General features: G+C 36.6%; 1 protein-coding gene across 2 annotated transcripts in view; it reads right to left on the bottom strand.

Moving 5' to 3' along the window:
• Positions 1–5,400: 5,400 nt before the first annotated feature.
• Positions 5,401–20,577, bottom strand: part of LOC114657226 (adhesion G-protein coupled receptor G5-like) — a 40,363-nt gene continuing 25,186 nt past the window's right edge. Inside the window, exons 10-13 of one of the 2 annotated variants that reach the window (XM_051931643.1) lie at positions 17,953–18,224; positions 15,475–15,544; positions 7,559–7,845; positions 5,401–5,633 (exon numbers count right to left, since the gene is read on the bottom strand). In XM_051931643.1, coding sequence (XP_051787603.1) covers positions 5,494–5,633; positions 7,559–7,845; positions 15,475–15,544; positions 17,953–18,224 — 769 coding nt within the window. In that variant the 3' untranslated portion in view covers positions 5,401–5,493. Of the gene's footprint in view, positions 5,634–7,558; positions 7,846–15,474; positions 15,545–17,952; positions 18,225–20,577 lie in introns of those variants that run through there. The other variant, XM_051931644.1, reaches the window with a different exon arrangement.

Genomic DNA, 20,577 nt, shown 5'->3' with positions numbered 1-20,577 from the left:
CTAATAAATGAAGCATCACTGCTTTGCTGGCAGGAATTAGAAAATAGGGGATATATGAGAGCAGAAATGTTTACAGAATTAACAAAAGTGTTTGCAAAGTATGATCATATCTTGATAGCTCACTTTGTCATCATATGTGTTGATGTTTTATATATATTATTAAACAATGCTGCATATCATCTCTGTGAAACACTAAGTTCTAAGTACACTAAGTAAACACTGAGTACTTTCAGCCAACAAATTATTCAGCAGTAGTGCTCCTTTATACCACCAGCAATACATCTGCATGACTCACTGGGACTGTGACAGCCAAGTCAGAACTTTTCTTTCTTTTGAATTTTTCTTGCTTTATAGTAATTCCAGTATGTGTTCAGACCAAAGTATGTATGTGCATTTGTATGTATGTAAGTATTTATTTATTTAAAGAGCATCTGTAAAAAGCCACATTTCACCCTGGGAACAAATAAAGTTCTATCTATCTATCTATCTATCTATCTATCTATCTATCTATCTATCTATCTATCTATCTATCTATCTATCTATCTATCTATCTATCTATCTGGTTGTAGTCTTTCATCGACAGACAGCTCTCCGCTGATCACCATTACAGCAATGATGTATCAAAGCAAGCCAACATGAGAACACAAATTGCAGACATGTACTGTCATTTGTATTGTATACCATATCCTTTCACATAAACCCCTTTACTTCCAGGTCCTATAAGACATCTCAGTAAGGAATTATATTTTTTCCAGTGTAAATATCAGAACATTATAATGATGAATAATGAATAAAACTGGAATTATATCATGCATTTTTCCTAGGTACCCCTAGTATTTCATACTTTCAAGAAACATTATCTCCACATAAGATATTTTTGAAACCACTTGAACAAATCCAATTAATCAGGATCACAGGGACAGGTGAAACTCCGGCATGGTATGGAAACAGTTGCAACTATATATTATATAAAGAATTACAGCAGAATAAATAAGGCAATATAATGTGTACTTAAAAAGTTGTCAGGTGATTTTGTACACTTATTTCAAGTAACCAGTCTTTCTTTTAATTTTAAATTATGAAGTGGGCCCTTTTTAATGCAATTTAAAATGGTTTTCACTGTATGCTTTATATAAAACATGGTTTCATATTTAAATGTTCCAGAGGTCATGTAAACTAACTTTTTTGTCTCTGGGATAAGGTGCAATCTATTGTAATTACTTTGTTCTTACATAAGCTACAACATAGATTTTTCCTTGCTTTATATTTTCTGTATGGCTCTTGGACACTGGCACAAACAGTGATGATTTCTCAAAGGTCTAGAATTCTTCTTTATTTATTTACTAACTTCAGTATTGCAACTTTAAGATTAATATTTGTGTAAGATTTGCAACGTGATTTTCCTTTATGTGTAATTTGAGAACTAAGAATAGCTCTACTTTATTTTTTATTGTAGACAACACACCCACACTGTCATATGTACAGCTATATCTGCAAATTAAAAGTTTGGATTTTAAATCTACCTTCCAAGTGGTTTAATGAACACTCTAATGCAAATGCCAACTATTCCTGCACAACCAGATGAAGTCCTTTAGTTGTATCTCTGTTTCATTTTTGTATCATAATAAAACACAACCTTAGTTTGTCTTTACAGTCTGCCTGCATCACTTACTGTTGTTCCTGTTCTTAATGTTCTGAATGTTTACATTCAGAAATGTGTCTTTTTTAAATTTATACATTATTTTAGTGGGGGTATGTTTATTTTATTTTATTTTTTTGCAATACTAATCCTCTTACATATACTGTATATCTAAAATTAGCCGCCAATGCTGTTCATCCTGTCCATGTGAATATTTCAGCTGGAACATTGTATTTGCATATGAATAATTTATTTTACTAAAACAAGGTTCAGGAGCCTTTAGCTAGGTGTGGCATGGAGTCATATATACTCTTAATGTTGCACATCTACACACTAATTTAAGTGGACCTTTACTAGTGTCCCATAATTTCTCACACATTCCCTACCAGGGAAAAATTTGGGTACACCTCTAGGTTCCTTCTTCTCCAGTGAAACTGAATATTGCACATCCAACTTTAGTTTCTAGGTAAAATAGCTGGAACACTTCTAAATAAAATAATCACATAACTGATTTGGGGTATGCCCTTCTTTACAGTTTATCAGAAGATTTGATAAACTTCTACAGTTTATCAGAAGATTTAATTATTTGTAACCCATTTTATTTTAAATTCTCATAATGGTCAACCACTTTATTAGTTTTTCTCCACTCACCTACATAAATCATTATGCTCCAGTTCATCCTGTTAAATGGCCAGTGTTTGAGTAATGTTCTACTGGTCATTCAAGTTCAACAGCAGCTCCTTAGGAAGAAGCTGAAAGAGAGGATGATTAAACATGTCAAATGTTTCCATCTCATTATCTTTAAAGGAAGTATTTCTTATTTACTATAGTTGTCATGAAACTCAAGAGTTCCCAAGCACACAATTCCCCAAGAATCCTGTAAGTGCCAACTAAAGGGAGAAATCTTATCAAAAACCCCAGTATCACAGAGGCCGACATAGAATCTTTATAAAGAAAAAAAAATATTTTCAAAGAAGGTTCTGTTAACAGTGAAACACCAATGAACAAAAGAAGCAAAAAACAAAGTACAGGTCAAAAAATCAAGAAATTCACAAAATAATCAAAAGCACAGAAAATCATAATAGAAAACTCACCAACTCCCAAGCACTTTCGAATGAACCCCAAGGGACTGTGGGTACCCTTTGCCTTTATAGGGCTGAGAGCAGTTCCTTGCGGTGATGGGCAGGTGACCCCGCATCTTTAGGGACCACCCAGTAAACAGAACATAATAAACATAAAGAAACTCAATAATCAACAATGTAAACATAAACATTGAACAAAACAGACATAAAATATATATACAGTAGAGGTAGCATTTGAACTCCAGGAACCCTGGCTGAAACATAAGAATAGTAAAATGAAATAAACACTGCACTTTTAACTTATAAATTTACCAATACTGAAATGTTTAGTACACAGTTAATCATGCAAATGCAATGCCTTTTCTGCCTCTTCCTGGGAAGGGGCAGATTAGGTTTTAATTAAAAGGGATTTGAGGATGAAATGTTGTCAAAATGGGCCAAGTTCGTTACCAAAACTAAACAAGATACTAACAGCAATCAAAGTCAGAAAGGCACTCACAGAATTTCAGATAACAGACATGTTACAGAAACATACTGAAGTCTTTTTTTTCTTACTGAACCATACAGTGGCATGCAAAAGTATTCAGTCCCCTTGAAAGCCATCATAATTTTCTGCATGAGAAAAGATTTGTACACATACAATATTTATCATTTCCATATGATAAATAAGAACTCTTATGCTATAACAATATATTTCCAAAGTCCAAATCAACCATTTTCTGTAGATATTTAATTGAAGAAGAAAAAAACTAAAGTTAGTGTTTGCATAAGTATTCGAGGCCTACACATTAATACTTTGTCGAGAACCCTTTTGCTACAGCCTTAATTCTTTTGAGGTAATTATGTACCTGTTTTGCAAATTGTTCAGGAGTGATTCTTCCCCATTCGTCTTGGCTGAATTTCCAGAGATGCTCTAGGTTGGTGGGATGGCAGCTCTGTACAGCAGTTTTCAAGTAATGCCACAAATTCTCAATAGGGTTAAGATCAGGGCTTTGATTTGCCCATTCCAAAATATTCACCTGTTTTTGAGCCATTCCAGTGTCGCTTTGGTCTTATGCTTAGGGTCATTGCCATGCTGAAAGACGAATCTTCTCCTGGGCCATAGGTTCTAGCAACCTGGAAGAAGTTCTCCTGCAATATTGTGCAGTATTTGTATCCATCCATTGTCCCTTCAACTCTTACAAGATTCCCAGTCCCAGCACATGAGATGTGTCCCCATAGTATAGTGCTGCAACCACCATATTTCACTGTATGTATGCTGTTTCTTGAGGCATGGGCAGTGTTTGTTTTACGTCACACATACCTCTATGATGTCTGGCCAAACAGTTCTAGTTTGGTCTCATCTGACCATAAAACCTTCTCCCACATCTTAACTGGGCCTTTACCATGCATTGTAGCAAATACCATATGTACTTTATGTGGAACTTCTTAAGGAATAGCTTCTTACTTGCTACCCTCTCATAGAGGCCTGTTTAACTGAGAACCCTTGAAAATTGTGGACCCCTGCACCTTCACTCCAGTTTCAGCCAAAGAGCATTAGAGACTTCTGAGAGTGAGAGTTGGATTTTAGTAGCCTTTCTCATTAGTCAACGTCTTGCTTTGATGCTTAGTTTGCAGGGATGGCCTTCCTATTAAGAGTCTGGGTGCTGTGGAATGACGAACCTTCCACTTTTTAATGATGGATCCAACAGTGCTTAATGGGAAATTCAAACTCTTCAGTATTTTCTGTACCTATTTCCTGCCTTGTGCACTTTAGTGACTTTGTTTTTTATGTCAGTAGAATGCTCTTTTGTCTTCTTTTTTGGAATGATTGTCCAACAAAGACTATAGCCCTTACAAAGAGTGAGTTTTATATCCAGAGTGATATAAAACACTCACAAGTACTACCTAATTATGTTTAATCATGTCTGTCAAATGACTGTCACCTTTGTGTCTTTCGTGATTAAGTTGTCATTTGTGTAAACCTGGAGCTTCCAAAGCATAGAGGTTTAAATACTTATGCAAACACTAACTTTTTTGAGTTTTTCTTTTTCTGTTAAATATCTACAGAAAATAGTTTATTCTGACTTTGGAAATGTATTGTTACAGCATAAGAGTTCACATTAAAAATACTGAACAGATAAATATGTGTACAGATATTTTTTCATGCAGAAAATTATGATGGCATTCAAGGGTGTTGAATATTTTTGCATGCCACTTTATCTGTAAACTCAGCTAACCAGGAAATACTCAATGTTGGCCTTTATATGGTCACATGACATCAAACGCCTTCTGCTGGCCTACTGTAACAACAGCTAACAAAGATATCTACAAAATGATGGCACCCATTACAATCCATGGCACTGTGCAAGGTGCAGTAATATTTTAGCAACCTGAAAACAATGCAGCCCTGTCAAAAACCATTACAGAAAATAAATATTTGATTTAAAAGGCAGAGGAAAAGACACAGAAAATTTTAAAAGTAACCATATATAAGAATGCTTATACCGTCCATGAAATATTCCATTCATCAGTTTTACTGTAATCATAATTGCTGTTTTAGCTTTGTTTAATTTATACATTAAAGATCAGTGAGATCACTGAAAAATTACTTTTGATACACATTGCCTTTAGCAAAGAGCATTTAGTTGAAAACATAAAAAAATACAATTCTCCAATAAATTGTAAATATTTTAAGTATCTGTGGTAATTTCTGTTTCATTCATTTGGATTTATAGTTTCCTCCTTTCTCACATTCATGTCACCAGGATTTATTTTGTCCTTCCACTTCTTCTAAGTGTACGTGTTTGATTTTCTTTTGTTCTTGTGTGCATTTTTAACTTCACAAGAAGCATTTGTCTCTTCTCTGATTTCAAAGAAAAATTTTCTTCCCTTATTCTTCTGAGTACAAATCCATAAAAACAGGAAAAATCCTGGAAGGACATCAAACAGAATATGCTGTATATCATACTTTGAGTGACTATATTAAGTAAAAAACACATATAACATATTGGACACCATTTATGAATCAGGTTTTGAATTGTTTTGTACATGGAGTTCATGCTCCTTTATCTTCTTAATTTTCTCTCTACTGCATATACTATGTTGAGAAATAAGGAACTTTGTGAAAATTCTTATAGACTAACATGACAATCAGTTTTTTTTAGTGGAATATTGAAACAATGTTAAAGAGAACAGGCCATGTAGCTCCAAAAAGCTTGTCAATTCAATTCAACTACTTTCTTGAAAATAATGATGTTGGATGGTTCCCAAAATCATATCATTTATCTCACTGTTTTGTAACTTGTTTTGTATTTCAATGCTCAAGTTCTCACATGCATTTTTTCTCAGAACAGTTGACCTATTGCAATCCTTCAAAGACACCCACGTGCACACACACGCACACATGCACACACACACACACACACAAGTATGCATAGCAAGCAACATATATACATGAATTTCAGCAGGTTTCACTCATTCTGCACAAGGAAATCTCACTATGGCATGTTGTTCAACAATGGTGCAATCCCGGAACAGAGTGTCCATGTTCATTTGGCCTTGGATTCAACTAGACTAACTGCAGAGTGCTGCTCTGTGCATGTTCAAACTATCCATATGTCAACGTGAATGTGTTGTATTGCATCTGATTCTACAGTATATATATCTGCAAATACTTATTTATGGCAAAAGAAATGAAAGAGCTGTTTTTTTTAGTAGGTTAGCACAAAAACTATTAAAGGTACAAAAGGTATCTGAAAGAAAAAGCCTAACCTTAAAAATAAATGCAAGATAAAATCCAGTGTTGGAACCAGAAGGAACCATAACACATTATAACTCCCAGTTCCTTCTCATAAGGTATATTCTCAGGTTTCAAATCTATCATTGTGTGTTTAAATATTACATTTTACGTCCTCTGTGTAATAATTTACATGTACTTACATACAAAATTGCCCAGTTTTGTCCATGTCCCACTGTAATGATTCAGCTAATTTTAGATTATCGACCCTTGTAGCTAGTTTAATATCATCTGCAAATGTACACTATCACGAGCATGAGCATTGGAGACAGTTTCAGGACTCAAGTGATGGTAATTCTCCACCAATCCAAGGGGGTGGCGATGTATGATAACATTCTCTCTTTTCCTCCCTCTGCAGACCGTCTTTATATCACAATAAACATGCAAGAAAAGTACCAAAGTTGAATATTTTTAAATTATGGTTTTATACAAAACACACAAAGGGGGTTGATTAAAGAGAAAAGGAAAAAAGAAAGACTCACTAGCTGCCCCACTGGACCTGGCTATACAGATTAAGTCCCTTTCTGTCCAACAACACATAATTCTCCTTCTCACTTTCCAAACTTCATTTTCATCTGTCCTTCCTCACTGCTATTCTACCAGTCAAGACTTTAACATAACCTACCAAAGGTCCAAAGCACAGTGGACCACTGACATAGAGAAGACCTTAAACCTGACCCTAGATTTACATTATGAAGAGACATTATGAAAAGCAAAACCATACAGTGATCATCTTCTATCAGTGGCAGCACCTGACCTACAATTACATTAAGAAATTCCAGCATGTCCACTTTTTCCCCTTCTTGCATTACAAGGTGAGCTGGTGTATATTATTTCAATTATGTCTTCAGTTCGGGTTTTTACTGTACATGAATACCTTAAGGCTCTTGTGATAGTCATATTAAGTTTGCTTTAACATGACTTGTTCCTTAACAAAATTGTGAAGGAATTCTTGTGGGTTGTATTTTGTAATGTATGAATAAAAGTTACATTTACAAAAAAATCTAAACAAATTGGTCTGTTAATTTAAATATTTGTAAACTATTAGCATGAACTTACCTTGCAATGAATTTAAAATGGTAAATAAATATTCAACTGCTAAATTACTGGATCCAGCAAGGAAGAATCCCAGTCCCCATGTGAATCCGCATAGGCAGGCAAGTCCCAGAAATGTACTGATGTATTCACAAATATTTCTCTTCTTTTTCTCAGCCTTTTTGGTTTCACACGTTGTTTGGTTTAACTTGTAGAACACAGCAGCCAGCACTCCACAAATAAAGATGAACACAAGCGCATAGTATCCAATCACAGTTGTGTAGATGATCATATCAATGGTGATCCAGCACCTTGAAGTGATTAAGTAAGAATTGTTATTGCTGTAATCCAATTCACTTTCATTTGTGTCTGCCTGTCCCTCTGCCTCACAGACTGGTCAAATCAGGTTTAAACTTCTGTTATGATTTGATAACAATAAATTTGATAGGAAATGCTACAAAATGTTTACCATAATTTGAAATGCAGACTTGAGAGATTTTAACAACACAGTACTTGATCTTGAAAACCAGTCCCATTCTCACTAACTATACAGTTTACTTTTTTGTTCAGACTCTTGTCCTCTGTTGACTGGACTACTGCAATTCAGTACTACTGCCCACCTTCTCCTCATCCAGAGTGTTGCTCAGAGATATGATCAATTTCAAAACATTTGTCTTGCTTTAGAAGTAACCTACAAGGCTTTTCTAGAAAATATTGTGTTTTCCTTTGATAGCCAGCATGTTTCTTAATGAAACCTCAATTTTTCCTTAGATTGTCTCATTACTGATCCTCCTCCCCAGATACACACTCCCCTTTCATACTTCTAAGAATTCTTTTGCCATCAGTACTTATCCCAGTTTAGTGAACTTTAGGCGGCTACTGACACCCACCTCTTCACTATATAACTTTACAGTTACACCATTTAAGTTGCTTCTCTTTTCAAATTCAAGCATTTCCTGTTTAAAAGAAAAATCCAAACATTTCTCACACTATATCAAATATTTTTATTCCCCATTTACATGTATTAAACTAAATTCCAAGTGACAAAAAATTCTAACCCACCTATATGCATAAACCATAAACATACAATCTTCCATTTTGGAGCAGCAAATAAACTTCCTGCTTATCCCCAAGAGCTTCTTGAGGTTTTTGTACCCATTTGCAAAAGCTCTAAATAAAACTTCCAAAATACCAGGCTGCATAGCTTAAAAGACAGGTTTAATACTACTCAAGTTAGATGTATTTTTTCATAGTCACAGTGTACATCCATTTGTCAATGGTAATTAATAAATAATTCTAATATTTACAGCTTAAAATGAGTTCCAAAGAGCACAAATCCAAATGTAAAACAAAAGCCTTAATATGTCCATTTTTCAATTCAAGAATGTGTCTTGAGTATCTTACAAAAGCTGTAAAAGAGAGTATTCATGTAATTTTCTAGAAAAAAAAATGTTTTTGTGAGATTCTTCCATTTTAAAAGAAGTCCGGCAGTGCTCTTCAGATCATTGCCTGTGTTTCCCTGCAGCAACCTTTCATCCCTAGTGGTGTGGTTTTCTGCAGCTCCTGAATGCTCCAGTTGTTATTTTGAGCATTTCCAGTGTTTAGGGCTACATTTAATTCAAATTCACATTTACTGTCATGCATTATGTAGCACAATTAATTTCTTACTTGCAGGCCTTCTCAAAATAGTGACAGTAATGCACTACCAACGAAAGACACCCACAAAAACAGCATTCATGGAATGCATGTACAATTACTGAATATATATTATACACAACACATGCAGCATTTGTCATAATGACTGGCTGTTTAGTAACCTTACAATCTGGGGATAGAAACTCTCTGTGAAACTATTGATGTAAATTTGAATGGTCCTATGCCACTTGTTAGCAGAGAGGCGGGAAAAGACCAACTGTGCAGAGTGGTTCACATTTTTATGGCCCTGTTTGCCTTTCTGAGACAGTGTGTATTACTGATGTCCTGGACAGAAGGCTGTTTAGTGCCTTCAATGATCTGTGCCATCTGCAGTCTTCACTGCTTTATGATGTTGAGATGAGCAGGGTCCATGTACCATGATGTTATGAAGCCATTAAGGATAAACTTCACTGTACACTCATAAAAGTTACTGAGAACAGGCAGAGAAATCCAAGCTTCATCAGACTTCTGAAGAAATACATGTGTTGGTGAGCCTTTTTAACAACAGCTAAAATGTATTGTGCTGTCATTTTATTGTAGCGATATGTCTGATAATAAACACATGTATATATTTATTTTTTGAAATTCTGTGAGTGCTGTTAAAACTTCAGGCACAGTGTTTTCTGGGTCTGATATATATAAAACCATATCATCTGCATATAGAGAAATTTTCTGTTCCAGTCCTTCTCTGGTAATCCCCTTTATCTGATAAGAGTTTCGACAGTGAGCCGCCAGTGGTTCAATGGTGATTGCAAACAGCAGTGGTGACAAGGGGCATCCTTGTCTGGTGCCACGTTCTAGCTTGAAGTAGTCTGAACAAATGTTGTTAATACAAACTGAAGCTTATGTATTGGTATACAGTAGTTTGATCCATGCACAAATATTCGGGCCAAACCCAAATTTCTCCAATGCAGTGAAAAGGTAGTTCCATTCAATCATATCAAATGCTTTTTCTGCATCTAATGATAATAATATCTATGGGGTGTTTGATTTTGCTGGTGAATATATTACATTAAATAGGCGTCGGAGATTGGAAGATAAGTGTCGGCCTTTAATAAATCCAGTTTGATCTTGTGATATTACCAAGGGCAGCACTTTCTTCATCCTTCTAGCTATGATTTTTGAGAGTATCTTAACATCATTATTCAGGAGTGAAATTGGTCTGTATGATGCACATTGTAACAAGTCCTTATTTTGTTTAGGAAAGACGGTGATTAATGCTTGACGAAAACTTTGAGGTAGAATTTGATTGTCTCTAGCTTCTGTAAGTGTTGCCAATAAGAGAGGAGCTAGCTGAGTGGAGAATTTCTTAGAGAATTCTACGGGGTAACCATCAGGGCCTGCTGATTTCCCGCTTTGAAGTGACTTTATAGCTTCTAGTAATCCTGATAGGGTCAGAGGTTTATCCAGTTCCTCAGCACTTAAAGCATCTATTTGTGGTGTCTGTAATGTATCCAGAAATGCATTAGATTGTGTGTTGTCTTCTTTGAACTCAGTGGAATATAAGGTTTAAATAATAATCTCTAAATGTGTGCATTATATCTTTATGGTGAATGATTTCTTCTCCATTCGTGTTGGTGATTGCTGGGATTGCATTGTGAACTTCTTGTTTGTGAATTTGTTGACTTCTCCATTCGTGTTGGTGATTGCTGGGATTGCATTGCGAACTTATAGCTTATTAGCTTTTTCTCCGTGTTCATAGTAACAAGTAAGTGCGCGATTCTGTAGAGAATCGTAAATCCAAGAATGGCAATCAGTTTCTGTTCCGTCTGATATTTGGATGGATGAAATATCATGGAGGGTGACTGCGTCTGGGGAAATGTCATTTAATTAAATAAGTATATCTGTACTAAAGCGGTTTCGTTTTGTGGAGACGTGATCCCGTTGCCTTTGCTGACACAGACTGCTGGCAGAGTGGAGCACAGCAAGTTTAGTTTACAGGTTGTGGTGTTCGTGTTCCAGCCACTGAGTCTGGGAAGCTGCTGGGTTTTGAGTCTGTGACCGTTATGTGATCTATATTACTGGCACAGTGGATTAGAGCAAGTGTAGTGTACAGGTTGTGTTGTTTGGGCGCCACCTACTGACTCTGGGAAGCCGTTGCGTTTGACTCGGGGGCGTGCGCCATGGCGCAGTACATATGCGCCTTGGTGGGAAGCCACTGTGTTTGACTCTGAGGCGCCACGGCCTGTGAGTTGTTTGCTTCTGGTGTTTAGGAAGCACATTGTAGGAGCCTCCGTTTATTGTTTTTATCCACTGACTCTGGGAAGCCGCTGCGTTTGACTCTGGGGCGGGCACCACGGCACAGTACGCATGCACCTCAGTGCGTCCGCCATGCATAAATTAAACTGTGGTTTAGTAATATAGATGATGTCTTGACTTATAAATAAGTTGTTCAGTTTCTTTAGTTGTCAAGATGTTGAGTTCTGTATGCAGAGCCTGCCTTTTCCTATGAAGAGCTTCAGTTGGACGCCTGGCTTGTTCTTCATCGATTCTAGTAATTTCACTTCTTGGCTCTGATGCTTTCTTGGATTCTAATTTATTTCTGTGGGAAAGATATGAGATAATCTGTCCTCTTAAGAAGGCCATTAATGTTTCCCAGAGTGCTCCTGCAGAAACCTCTGAGGGTGTGTTTGTCTCTAGGAAGAAGCTGATTTGTTTGGATATAACAGTGCAGTTCTTGTCTGCCAATAGAAGAGGGTTAAGACGCCATCTGCGAGGTGAGTGTGAGGGGCTTAATGATTTTAGCTCCAAGACTAGAGGGGCATGGTCGGGGATAACAATTGTGTCATATTTGCACAATTTAATCGTAGGCAAGAAGTTATTATCTATAAAAAAAATAATCAATTCTTGAGTAGCTATAATGCACTGGTGAGTAGAACGAATATGTTCTTGAGTTTGGGTTAAGAAACCTCCAGGGGTCTGATAAGTTGTGGTCAGTTACAAACTGGGTAACTGTCTTTGCAGTATTAGATGTCGTCCCCCCTGTCACAGGAGTCCTATCTAAGAGTGGATTTAAAACACAATTCATGTCCCCAGCCATTATAATTTTATGAGTGTTCACATTGGGAATGGATGCAAATAAATTTTGCATGAATTCCTTATCATCGATATTGGGTGCATAAACATTTATCAAAATCATTTTACTGTTAAATAAGTTGCCCATGACCATCACATATCTCCCTTCAGGGTCCGATACTACATCTGATGCTACAAATGGGACTGTTCTGTGTATGAGAATTCCCACACCTCTAGTTTTCTTTGTAAAGCTAGAATGGAACATTTGACCAGTCCAGTCTTTTTGTAGTCTGGACTGATCCTTGCTTAGTAAGTGGGTCTCCTGTAAAAATACTATTTTAGCGTTTAAGCCTGTTAGGTGAGAGCATACTTTCTTTCTCTTTAATTCATGTTTCAAGCCTTTAACATTCCAGCTCACAAAGTTAACTGTCCCATCATGGAGATATTGATTCTGAGTTTTTAATGTCATTTTATAGTCTTAACTGATAGTGAGGCAGTTTTAATCTTAATTTCAAATTTCCCCACGAATTATTGCCATATATTTAATTTCAAATTTCCCCACGAATTATTGCCATATAGCCTTTTGTTACATTGATATTTATAGTTATAAGGTTTAGAAGAATAGATTAGATATAGCCTGCACTCCATCTCTCCCCCCTTTATCCCCCCACCCCCCCATTTTGCCTCCCCGCATGAGGCTAAATCCTACTTCGCAATGTCCCAGTCCTCTGACATACTAAGAGACACAGCACGTCCAAAACAATTATAATATTTGTCTTGAACTTCCACTTTCAGTTTGGCGGGATACAAGAGGCTGTATTTGATATCGGCTTTCCGTAGCAGCTTTTTAATGTTAAAGTAGGCTGCGCATTTTGTAGCTGTTAATGGTGAGAATTCGGGGGAAATATGATTGAGATTTTTTTCAAAAATGATCTCTTGCTTGTGTCTGAGAAGTGCCATCACATCAAGCTTACATCGTATTCGCTCAAAGCGGACAATAAAAGACCTAGGTTTAAAGGTGCTTGATCTGAGTATGCAATAAGCTGCTGCTATCTCTGTATCAAATTTAAAGTTATCTCCAATTACTTTAGAGAGTAATTCTACTGGGTAAATTTCACTGGGTTTGAGCTTCCTTGTTTCTCAGGTATACCTTCAATTGTTATATTATTTCTTCTGCACCCATCTTCCAGGGCCGCAAGTCTGTCTCCGAGTTTTTTGCATTCGGAATTCGTAGCTGTAGCTTTTTCATCAGCGTTGGATGTCAATTGTTCCACGGTTTCAATTCGAGCCGTGAATGCCTGCTTAACATCCTCCAGCTGATCTGTAACGTCATTTAACTGATTGGCAAGTTTTTTCAGTTTGGATCTATTTTCTTCAATGTGTTCCTCTCATTTTTCCAAGATGCCTTTAAAGGTCGCGTCAAAACGTTTAAATAGACGCATTTCCCAGTTTTTGTTATCCTTCTTAAGCTCACTTATGGCCGTAGCCAGTGTAGCGATCATCTCTATCATTTCAGATAGTTCGCTTCAGCTTTCGTGCTCTGCGAGTGGAATTGCAGCTCCTGTTACAGCAGATGCTGCGGGCTTGCGATGAGTAGATGAGAGCACGTACTGCAGGGCCTTTTCTAGTCTTGAATGATCCTCAGAGATCGGCGATCCATCGTGGCCGGTATCACTTGCACCCTCGCTCCTATTTTCACTCTCGACAGGAGACGATGCCGTGGAGCGGGGTCCTAGGAAGTCTGCGCATTCGTCTGCCTGTTCCAGGTCAGTCTCCGAGAGGCCATACCTCGTACTCGGGCCGGATGTCTGCCCAGACTTTGATGCAGTTTTAAGTTTCTTTTCCGGTTCTTTCTGACTTCTCTTTTTGTTACTCATGTTTATATATTGTAGTGGAAGTTCCTTGGGTCGGGTATTTATAGGATACCTCTAAATAATAATAAATACATGGGAAAATAAAGCCACTGCTAACGGAGCTCCGCTTTAGACGTCCATCTCCTGCAACGGACTAGACCAACCCCTATACACATGTATATATTTAGCCACTCCACTGAACCCAGTTGTTCTAAACTGAATTTTTGGATACCTCATTTACTATTTTTGCACTTTTTTAGATTTATTAAGTACAAGTATTTATCACTCCTTCAATAACATTATGATGGTCATCTCAGTATGGCACTATTCTGTTGTTTTTCTTGTTGACACCGCTATTTTGGCCTAGTTTTGCATGACCACCACCATGGTGTTTATGCTGACAGTGTTTATTGCTAGCCTTGTGGTGAATTTTGAAATTGTGGTGTGGCGAGTATTTTATCCATAGATTGAGAAAATATAACAATTATCACGATCACTATAAGGTGGTCAACGTAAATGACATTTTTTTTATTCTTTTGTTTTCGCAATCTGGATATGTGCATTTTCAGAGTATTTTGGTAGAATGACAATGTCACAATAAGCTCCTTGACACACGTGCCTTGCTTCATGGTGTTTTATTGTCTTAATTACTTGAAAACTCCACACACGACCGTCACCTTTGAACAGACAAGGATAAAGAACATATTCTTACCTCAGAAAAAATACAAATTACTTCAAATACCATTCTATTGTCACAAACATACCTCAGTGATGCAGAAGGCATGTTTTCTGAGGTTGAAACTTTAGCTGCCTCAAAGCATATGTTTTGGTAAGATTTACAGCTTTTGTTCTACATTTGTACTAGCACCTTTCGACTTCATTTTAAACTGCAAAGACACCATATTTTTTTAAATTTTAAAGAAAATGCTTCACTTTGTAGCAAAAAAGTTCTGTATGTTTTTATTATGTAAAAATAATTTTTGAGTTGAAAAATACCAAACTTATCCTTTAATGTCTAGAAATGTCTATGACCCAAGATATTCTGAAGCAGATCACTTTACCTTTCCTAGACTACAGAACAGTAAAGTTCTTTCAGTCTAAGCACTGCAACTCTGTTCTTCTCTCCATTATATTCTACAATTTTTTTTTCTCATAGCCACTTAATAACACCTTATTTATTTTCATTTACTGGTGTAGGGTTGTAATGAATTCTCTGCTAACCCCTGCAGCCTTATTTTATATGTACAAAAGGTCTTGGTGTCTGCATCACCAATCTAATTTGAATAGAACTGTTAAGCTTGTAGTGCACAATGAAAATTTCTGTAAAGGAAACACCAACTGAATCCAAATATGGTAAAATATAAAGCACATACTCACATATACTCATGGATGCCATAACTATCATGTTTAACTGCTATAACTGTGAGCACAAGTAGACCAGGGACACCTGAGAAGAGGAAACATCATGAGAATGCCTATGCTTCACATCTGAATAAATCTGAAAAAGCATATCTTTGCTAGTAGTGCATCAATATAACTCTAACAGATGAATAAAAAATGCACAGAATTGAAGAGATCATACTGTGAGAAGAAATGTATCCACAGGCAGAGTTTATAGACATGCAGTTTCAATGGATTAGCAGTGCTAAATTGGCCCTAGTGGGTGTATGACTATGTTCCACTGCGACAGACTGGCACCCTACCCAGGGAATTGTTTCTGCCTTGCACCCTATCCTTGTTGGGATAGCTCCAGCCTCCCAGCGACCCTGCTCAGAATTAAGTAGGCTTAAAAATGGTATGGTAAGGTATTATGAAAAATGTACGATATTTGACATTGAATTTGATGTAAATATGTAGCACTACAACTGACAGTTCAAAAAATAAAATTTTTAATGGTTGTCTGGCCCCCGAAAGCCTAAATGTCAAATTGTGTGTTAAGTCTGAATATACAGTAAGTTCACTTCTTTAATGCCAAGAGTCAAATCAATTGAAAGTTTAAGCTAATGACAACCAGGCTACAATACCAAAGAGCAGTAGTATGCACTGAAATTGAACAATTTATCTGCCCCCCTTCCTTTTAGCCTCCTTTTTCATACTTCTTTCAACTTCTTTCAAACATAACCTGTTTCAGCATATATACATGGAAAAATAATAGATAGACAGACAGACAGACAGACAGACAGACAGACAGACAGACAGACAGACAGACAGACAGACAGACAGACAGACAGACAGATAGATAGATAGATAGATAGATAGATAGATAGATAGATAGATAGATAGATAGATAGATAGATAGATAGATAGATACTTTATTATGTGCTATATTTCAAGATAATGTCATTTTTGAACCACAAGATTAGCAAAATGAAAATGATAGGTAAAACAACTATAGTAAAAATCTGATTTAATGTTTTCATATTTAGCATTTTAATGCATTTATCATTTTTGGATGCAGTGGTTGACATAAAAAAAGATGTTAACAAGGATAGTCTTGCAGCAATACAGTTAAAATTACTATATGCTAATTTTTACTTTGTATCTGGTTTTTTTTTTTTGGTTTTTTTTTTGTTTTTTTTTTTTTGGTTTGGCTATTCAAATTATTTTTGTGATCCAAATCTGGCGTGAGTATATACAGATACCTCTCCAAAATGTGCTCTGTCTATACAATATGAATAAATGCACCTTTGTTAGTTGGATGTAGCCTAATAGACAGATCTTCATTGCTGTGCAAATTCATAATATTTCAGTGCAAGGCATTGGAAAAGTCTTAATTTTATGAGAGCAAGGAACCTGTGGACATGACACAGAAGCCAGGATTTGTGGCAGCAAGATGTTTTTGATAAAAGACCTTGGCAATGGATTGAGTGTAAATCCTGCAATGTTATCATTCCATGCTGTTTTTTGATAATCACAATTCTCTGAAAAGATCAGATCTGTGTCACAAATAAGGAAAAACTGGGAAATAAGGTATAGTGTGAATGTAGCCTTGTTCAGTTTTCAAAAATCAAATGCAAAGTTTGGACACATCTTGCTGTAATCATGTTTTTAGCCTCTTGTGAATTAACAATGACACTATAGATATCAACAACATGTTGGTATTTATAAAAAGGATTAACAATCTAAATAAAAAGGAGAATAATCATTCCACAAATTAAACAGAACAAATAAGATACAGTATGTTCAACCTGTATTATAACTGTAATCCCTAAAAATAATTGCATTGAACCTATATGAAAAAAACTATAATTTCTGAGAGTATTATGAAGAGTCTAGATGATTATTATTTGCTTCATTTTGGATTAAAAGTGATTTCTTAAGTATAGTTTATAAGAAGATTCCAACAACCAAGGCAACACAAGAGGGTGTCGACCGTTTCAGATGCTATTTCATTATTTTCAGTGGACTCTCATTTCATCAAGGACAAATTCTTATTCATCATGTAATTTCTATTAAACAGGCATTAACATTTTGCAACTTATACAAGGAAAAACAGGTACAAACAAGATGGATGGACAGACTGAACGTAATAAATCACACTTGGTAAAACACAGGTTTCATAAGACCCCATTTCACTTATCTTACAACTGCTTTTGTGAAAATCATAAGCACATGAAGGCAACTATTTTTATACAGCTTATGCAAGTGTGAGATATCTGACTGGATATCTGGCACTGAATATATCTGAAGTGGGGCCTGAACCTGTAGCCTTGTGACTTGTACACATAGGACATACATTTTATTAATTTTATGTCAGAGGCTGCTGCATATCAAAGAAAGCTGATTACAGTGTGAACATTTACTTTTAAACCATTATATTATACTTTGGCTTAGCATTGGATTTTACTCACGTACCCCAGCCGACAAGGCAGAATTTCCAGTAAGAGCCTTTCAGAATAGGTTGGCTTTGTCTCCACATCAGCAACCATATCTGAAAGGCCTCAAGTGCCATCCAGGTGAAGGAACAGATAAGGAAAAAGTGGAGGAGCAGCCCTGTGGTGATACAAAGCCAGTGGATACCTTGAATAGCAGGTATAGTTGCACTGCAGAGAAAACCTATGTTGAGAAGAAGAAGAGCTCCTGCTAAGTTGAAGTGGATGAACCAGGACTGGTCAGTAATTTTCTCCCTATTAAAAAAAAAGCCTTGTTTAAGTTTCAGAAGAACTGGAAACTATTTTTTGCATTAAAATCAGTAAAAATGAAATCGGTTTTTATGGTAGTATTTTACTTAGTTAATTTAAGAAGTCATTATAAAGCCTGAACATGCCACAGAATACAAGATGTAATCAAAAAATGTTACATAACATTGTAGCTTGCTGCACAAGGTTGGAGACTATCTAGACATAACAACTTATTAATTCACACCAGTTTTAATTAATGACATACTGGAGGCTGTTTAAGTTCCTTTCAGCTCTGAAGGTAAAGTGCATGTACAGTATAACAGCCTAACAACAATATTTGCATTTGTCCCTACAACATACCCTTTCTTAGTAGGCAGTGTAGTGCGATGGAATTGGATCACAATAAATCACAAGGAAACTGGTTCAGTGATGAGTTAAGCCTGATTCTGATGAAATCACTTAACCTCCATCCATCCATCCATCCATTTTCCAACCCGCTGAATCCGAACACAGGGTCACGGGGGGTCTGCTGGAGCCAATCCCAGCCAACACAGGGCACAAGGCAGGAAACAATCCTGGGCTGGGTGCCAACCCACCGCAGGACACACACAAACACACCCACACACCAAGCACACACTAGGGCCAATTTAGAATCGCCAATCCACCTAACCAGCATGTCTTTGGACTGTGGGAGGAAACCGGAGCGCCCGGAGGAAACCCACGCAGACACGGGGAGAACATGCAAACTCCACGCAGGGAGGACACGGGAATCGAACCCAGGTCCCCAGATCTCCCAACTGCGAGGCAGCAGCGCTACCCACTGCGCCACCGTGCCGCCCATCACTTAACCTGCAAACTATAAAAAAATCTGATGTGTCCAATACCCAATTTTCCAAACATAAAGCTGTGTTTTTACCAGGAATGTTAATATTTCATTATATGGAATCAAAAGGAAGAATCATATTGCTTTAAAAAATGTGTTTTCTGTGCCAGTTATGCTGCAGCTATGGCACAATCGTAAACAGGAAAAGAAAAATCATTATTATCTTTGTACTGCAAAAACCACTGGAATGATTTTGTTCAAAATGAAAAGGTTTCTATCATTTTATGAATGCAATTAATTGTGCCAAGTTTCACTGAAACTGAGTTAGTCATTTTTGAGACATTCACTCAGATACACACAAATGATACTTTGAAAATTAGACAGATCCTATTTGTGTAAATCTGTTGAAAACTCAAAATTGAAACCTTGATCATGTTACAATACCTACTGTAACTAAATATAACCATAGTGCATGCATTTACCTCTGTAGAGCCAAAGCTGCTGGAGTACTTTTGCTCAAAAGCAGTATGCTTGTAGCATTTTAAAATGCTAACTATTATGTCAAGTTTCACTTGGATTGAGTAATTTGATCTCGACTTATCATGTCTACATTCTGACTGCCTAAAATACATACAGTACTACAGGTACACACGGGCACAGACCAACATCACTCTGAAATTGTGTTTAAGGATGCCCAAAATAAAATGTGTTAATTTATTGAAAAGTCAAAGATAAAATTTTGCCCCTTTTGCAGTGTTTTGTTTCTGCATGCAAACATGCTATACATGCAGTGAAAGTAAAAGGTCTGCAGATGACTGAAATACAGAATGTCCTCATCTTGTAGGTAGCCACTGGATAATTAGGCAATAACAACAATGCTTCTTGATGCATTTAACTAAGTTTCGGAATTGTATATTGAAAATGCCCAAATTTACAAACTACTGTCCAGGTGAATCATCAAACATCTTTTTAACGATTTGCTTCCTACAAATACTATGACATTGCATTCCGGGTTTACAGGGTCATTACTGTCATACAACATGCGGCAGGCAGTGTTCCATCACTCTCTGTACATGTTATGTTCATTTTCAGATTATCATTATTTTTTTCATATATTAATCCCTATCTGTCATTTTATTGAGGGTGCCATTGTTCACAAGTTGCTGACTGGATTGAGCAAAGAGATTCAACAGGAAGGGGTTGTTTGCTTCATCAACAGCTTTAAAGTTGCTGACTCAGAAGAAGATCTGGGACCCCAGCTTATTTCATATATGTCTCTGACCACTGCCACCAATACTTATAATACCTTTAAATGAAATCTCTAGCAACCAGACAGGTGTCTGTTAAGCCTGCAAGAGTGTGAAAACTTGACCACAACACTGTGCTTTTAAATGGCTCTGGTGTCATCTAAATGGGCGATCACCTGCGGGTGATCATTAAATAATGTGTACCTGATGTGACACTGTTGTATCTCTCTCCTTTTTTACACAGGGATAATTCATTTTATTTGTGTCTGTAAATTAACTGCTGTATAAA

Source organism: Erpetoichthys calabaricus, chromosome 9, assembly GCF_900747795.2.
Source record: "Erpetoichthys calabaricus chromosome 9, fErpCal1.3, whole genome shotgun sequence".
Lineage (NCBI taxonomy): Eukaryota > Metazoa > Chordata > Cladistia > Polypteriformes > Polypteridae > Erpetoichthys > Erpetoichthys calabaricus.
Note: the sequence above shows the minus strand (reverse complement) of the source record. Positions and strands in the feature narration are given on the sequence as shown.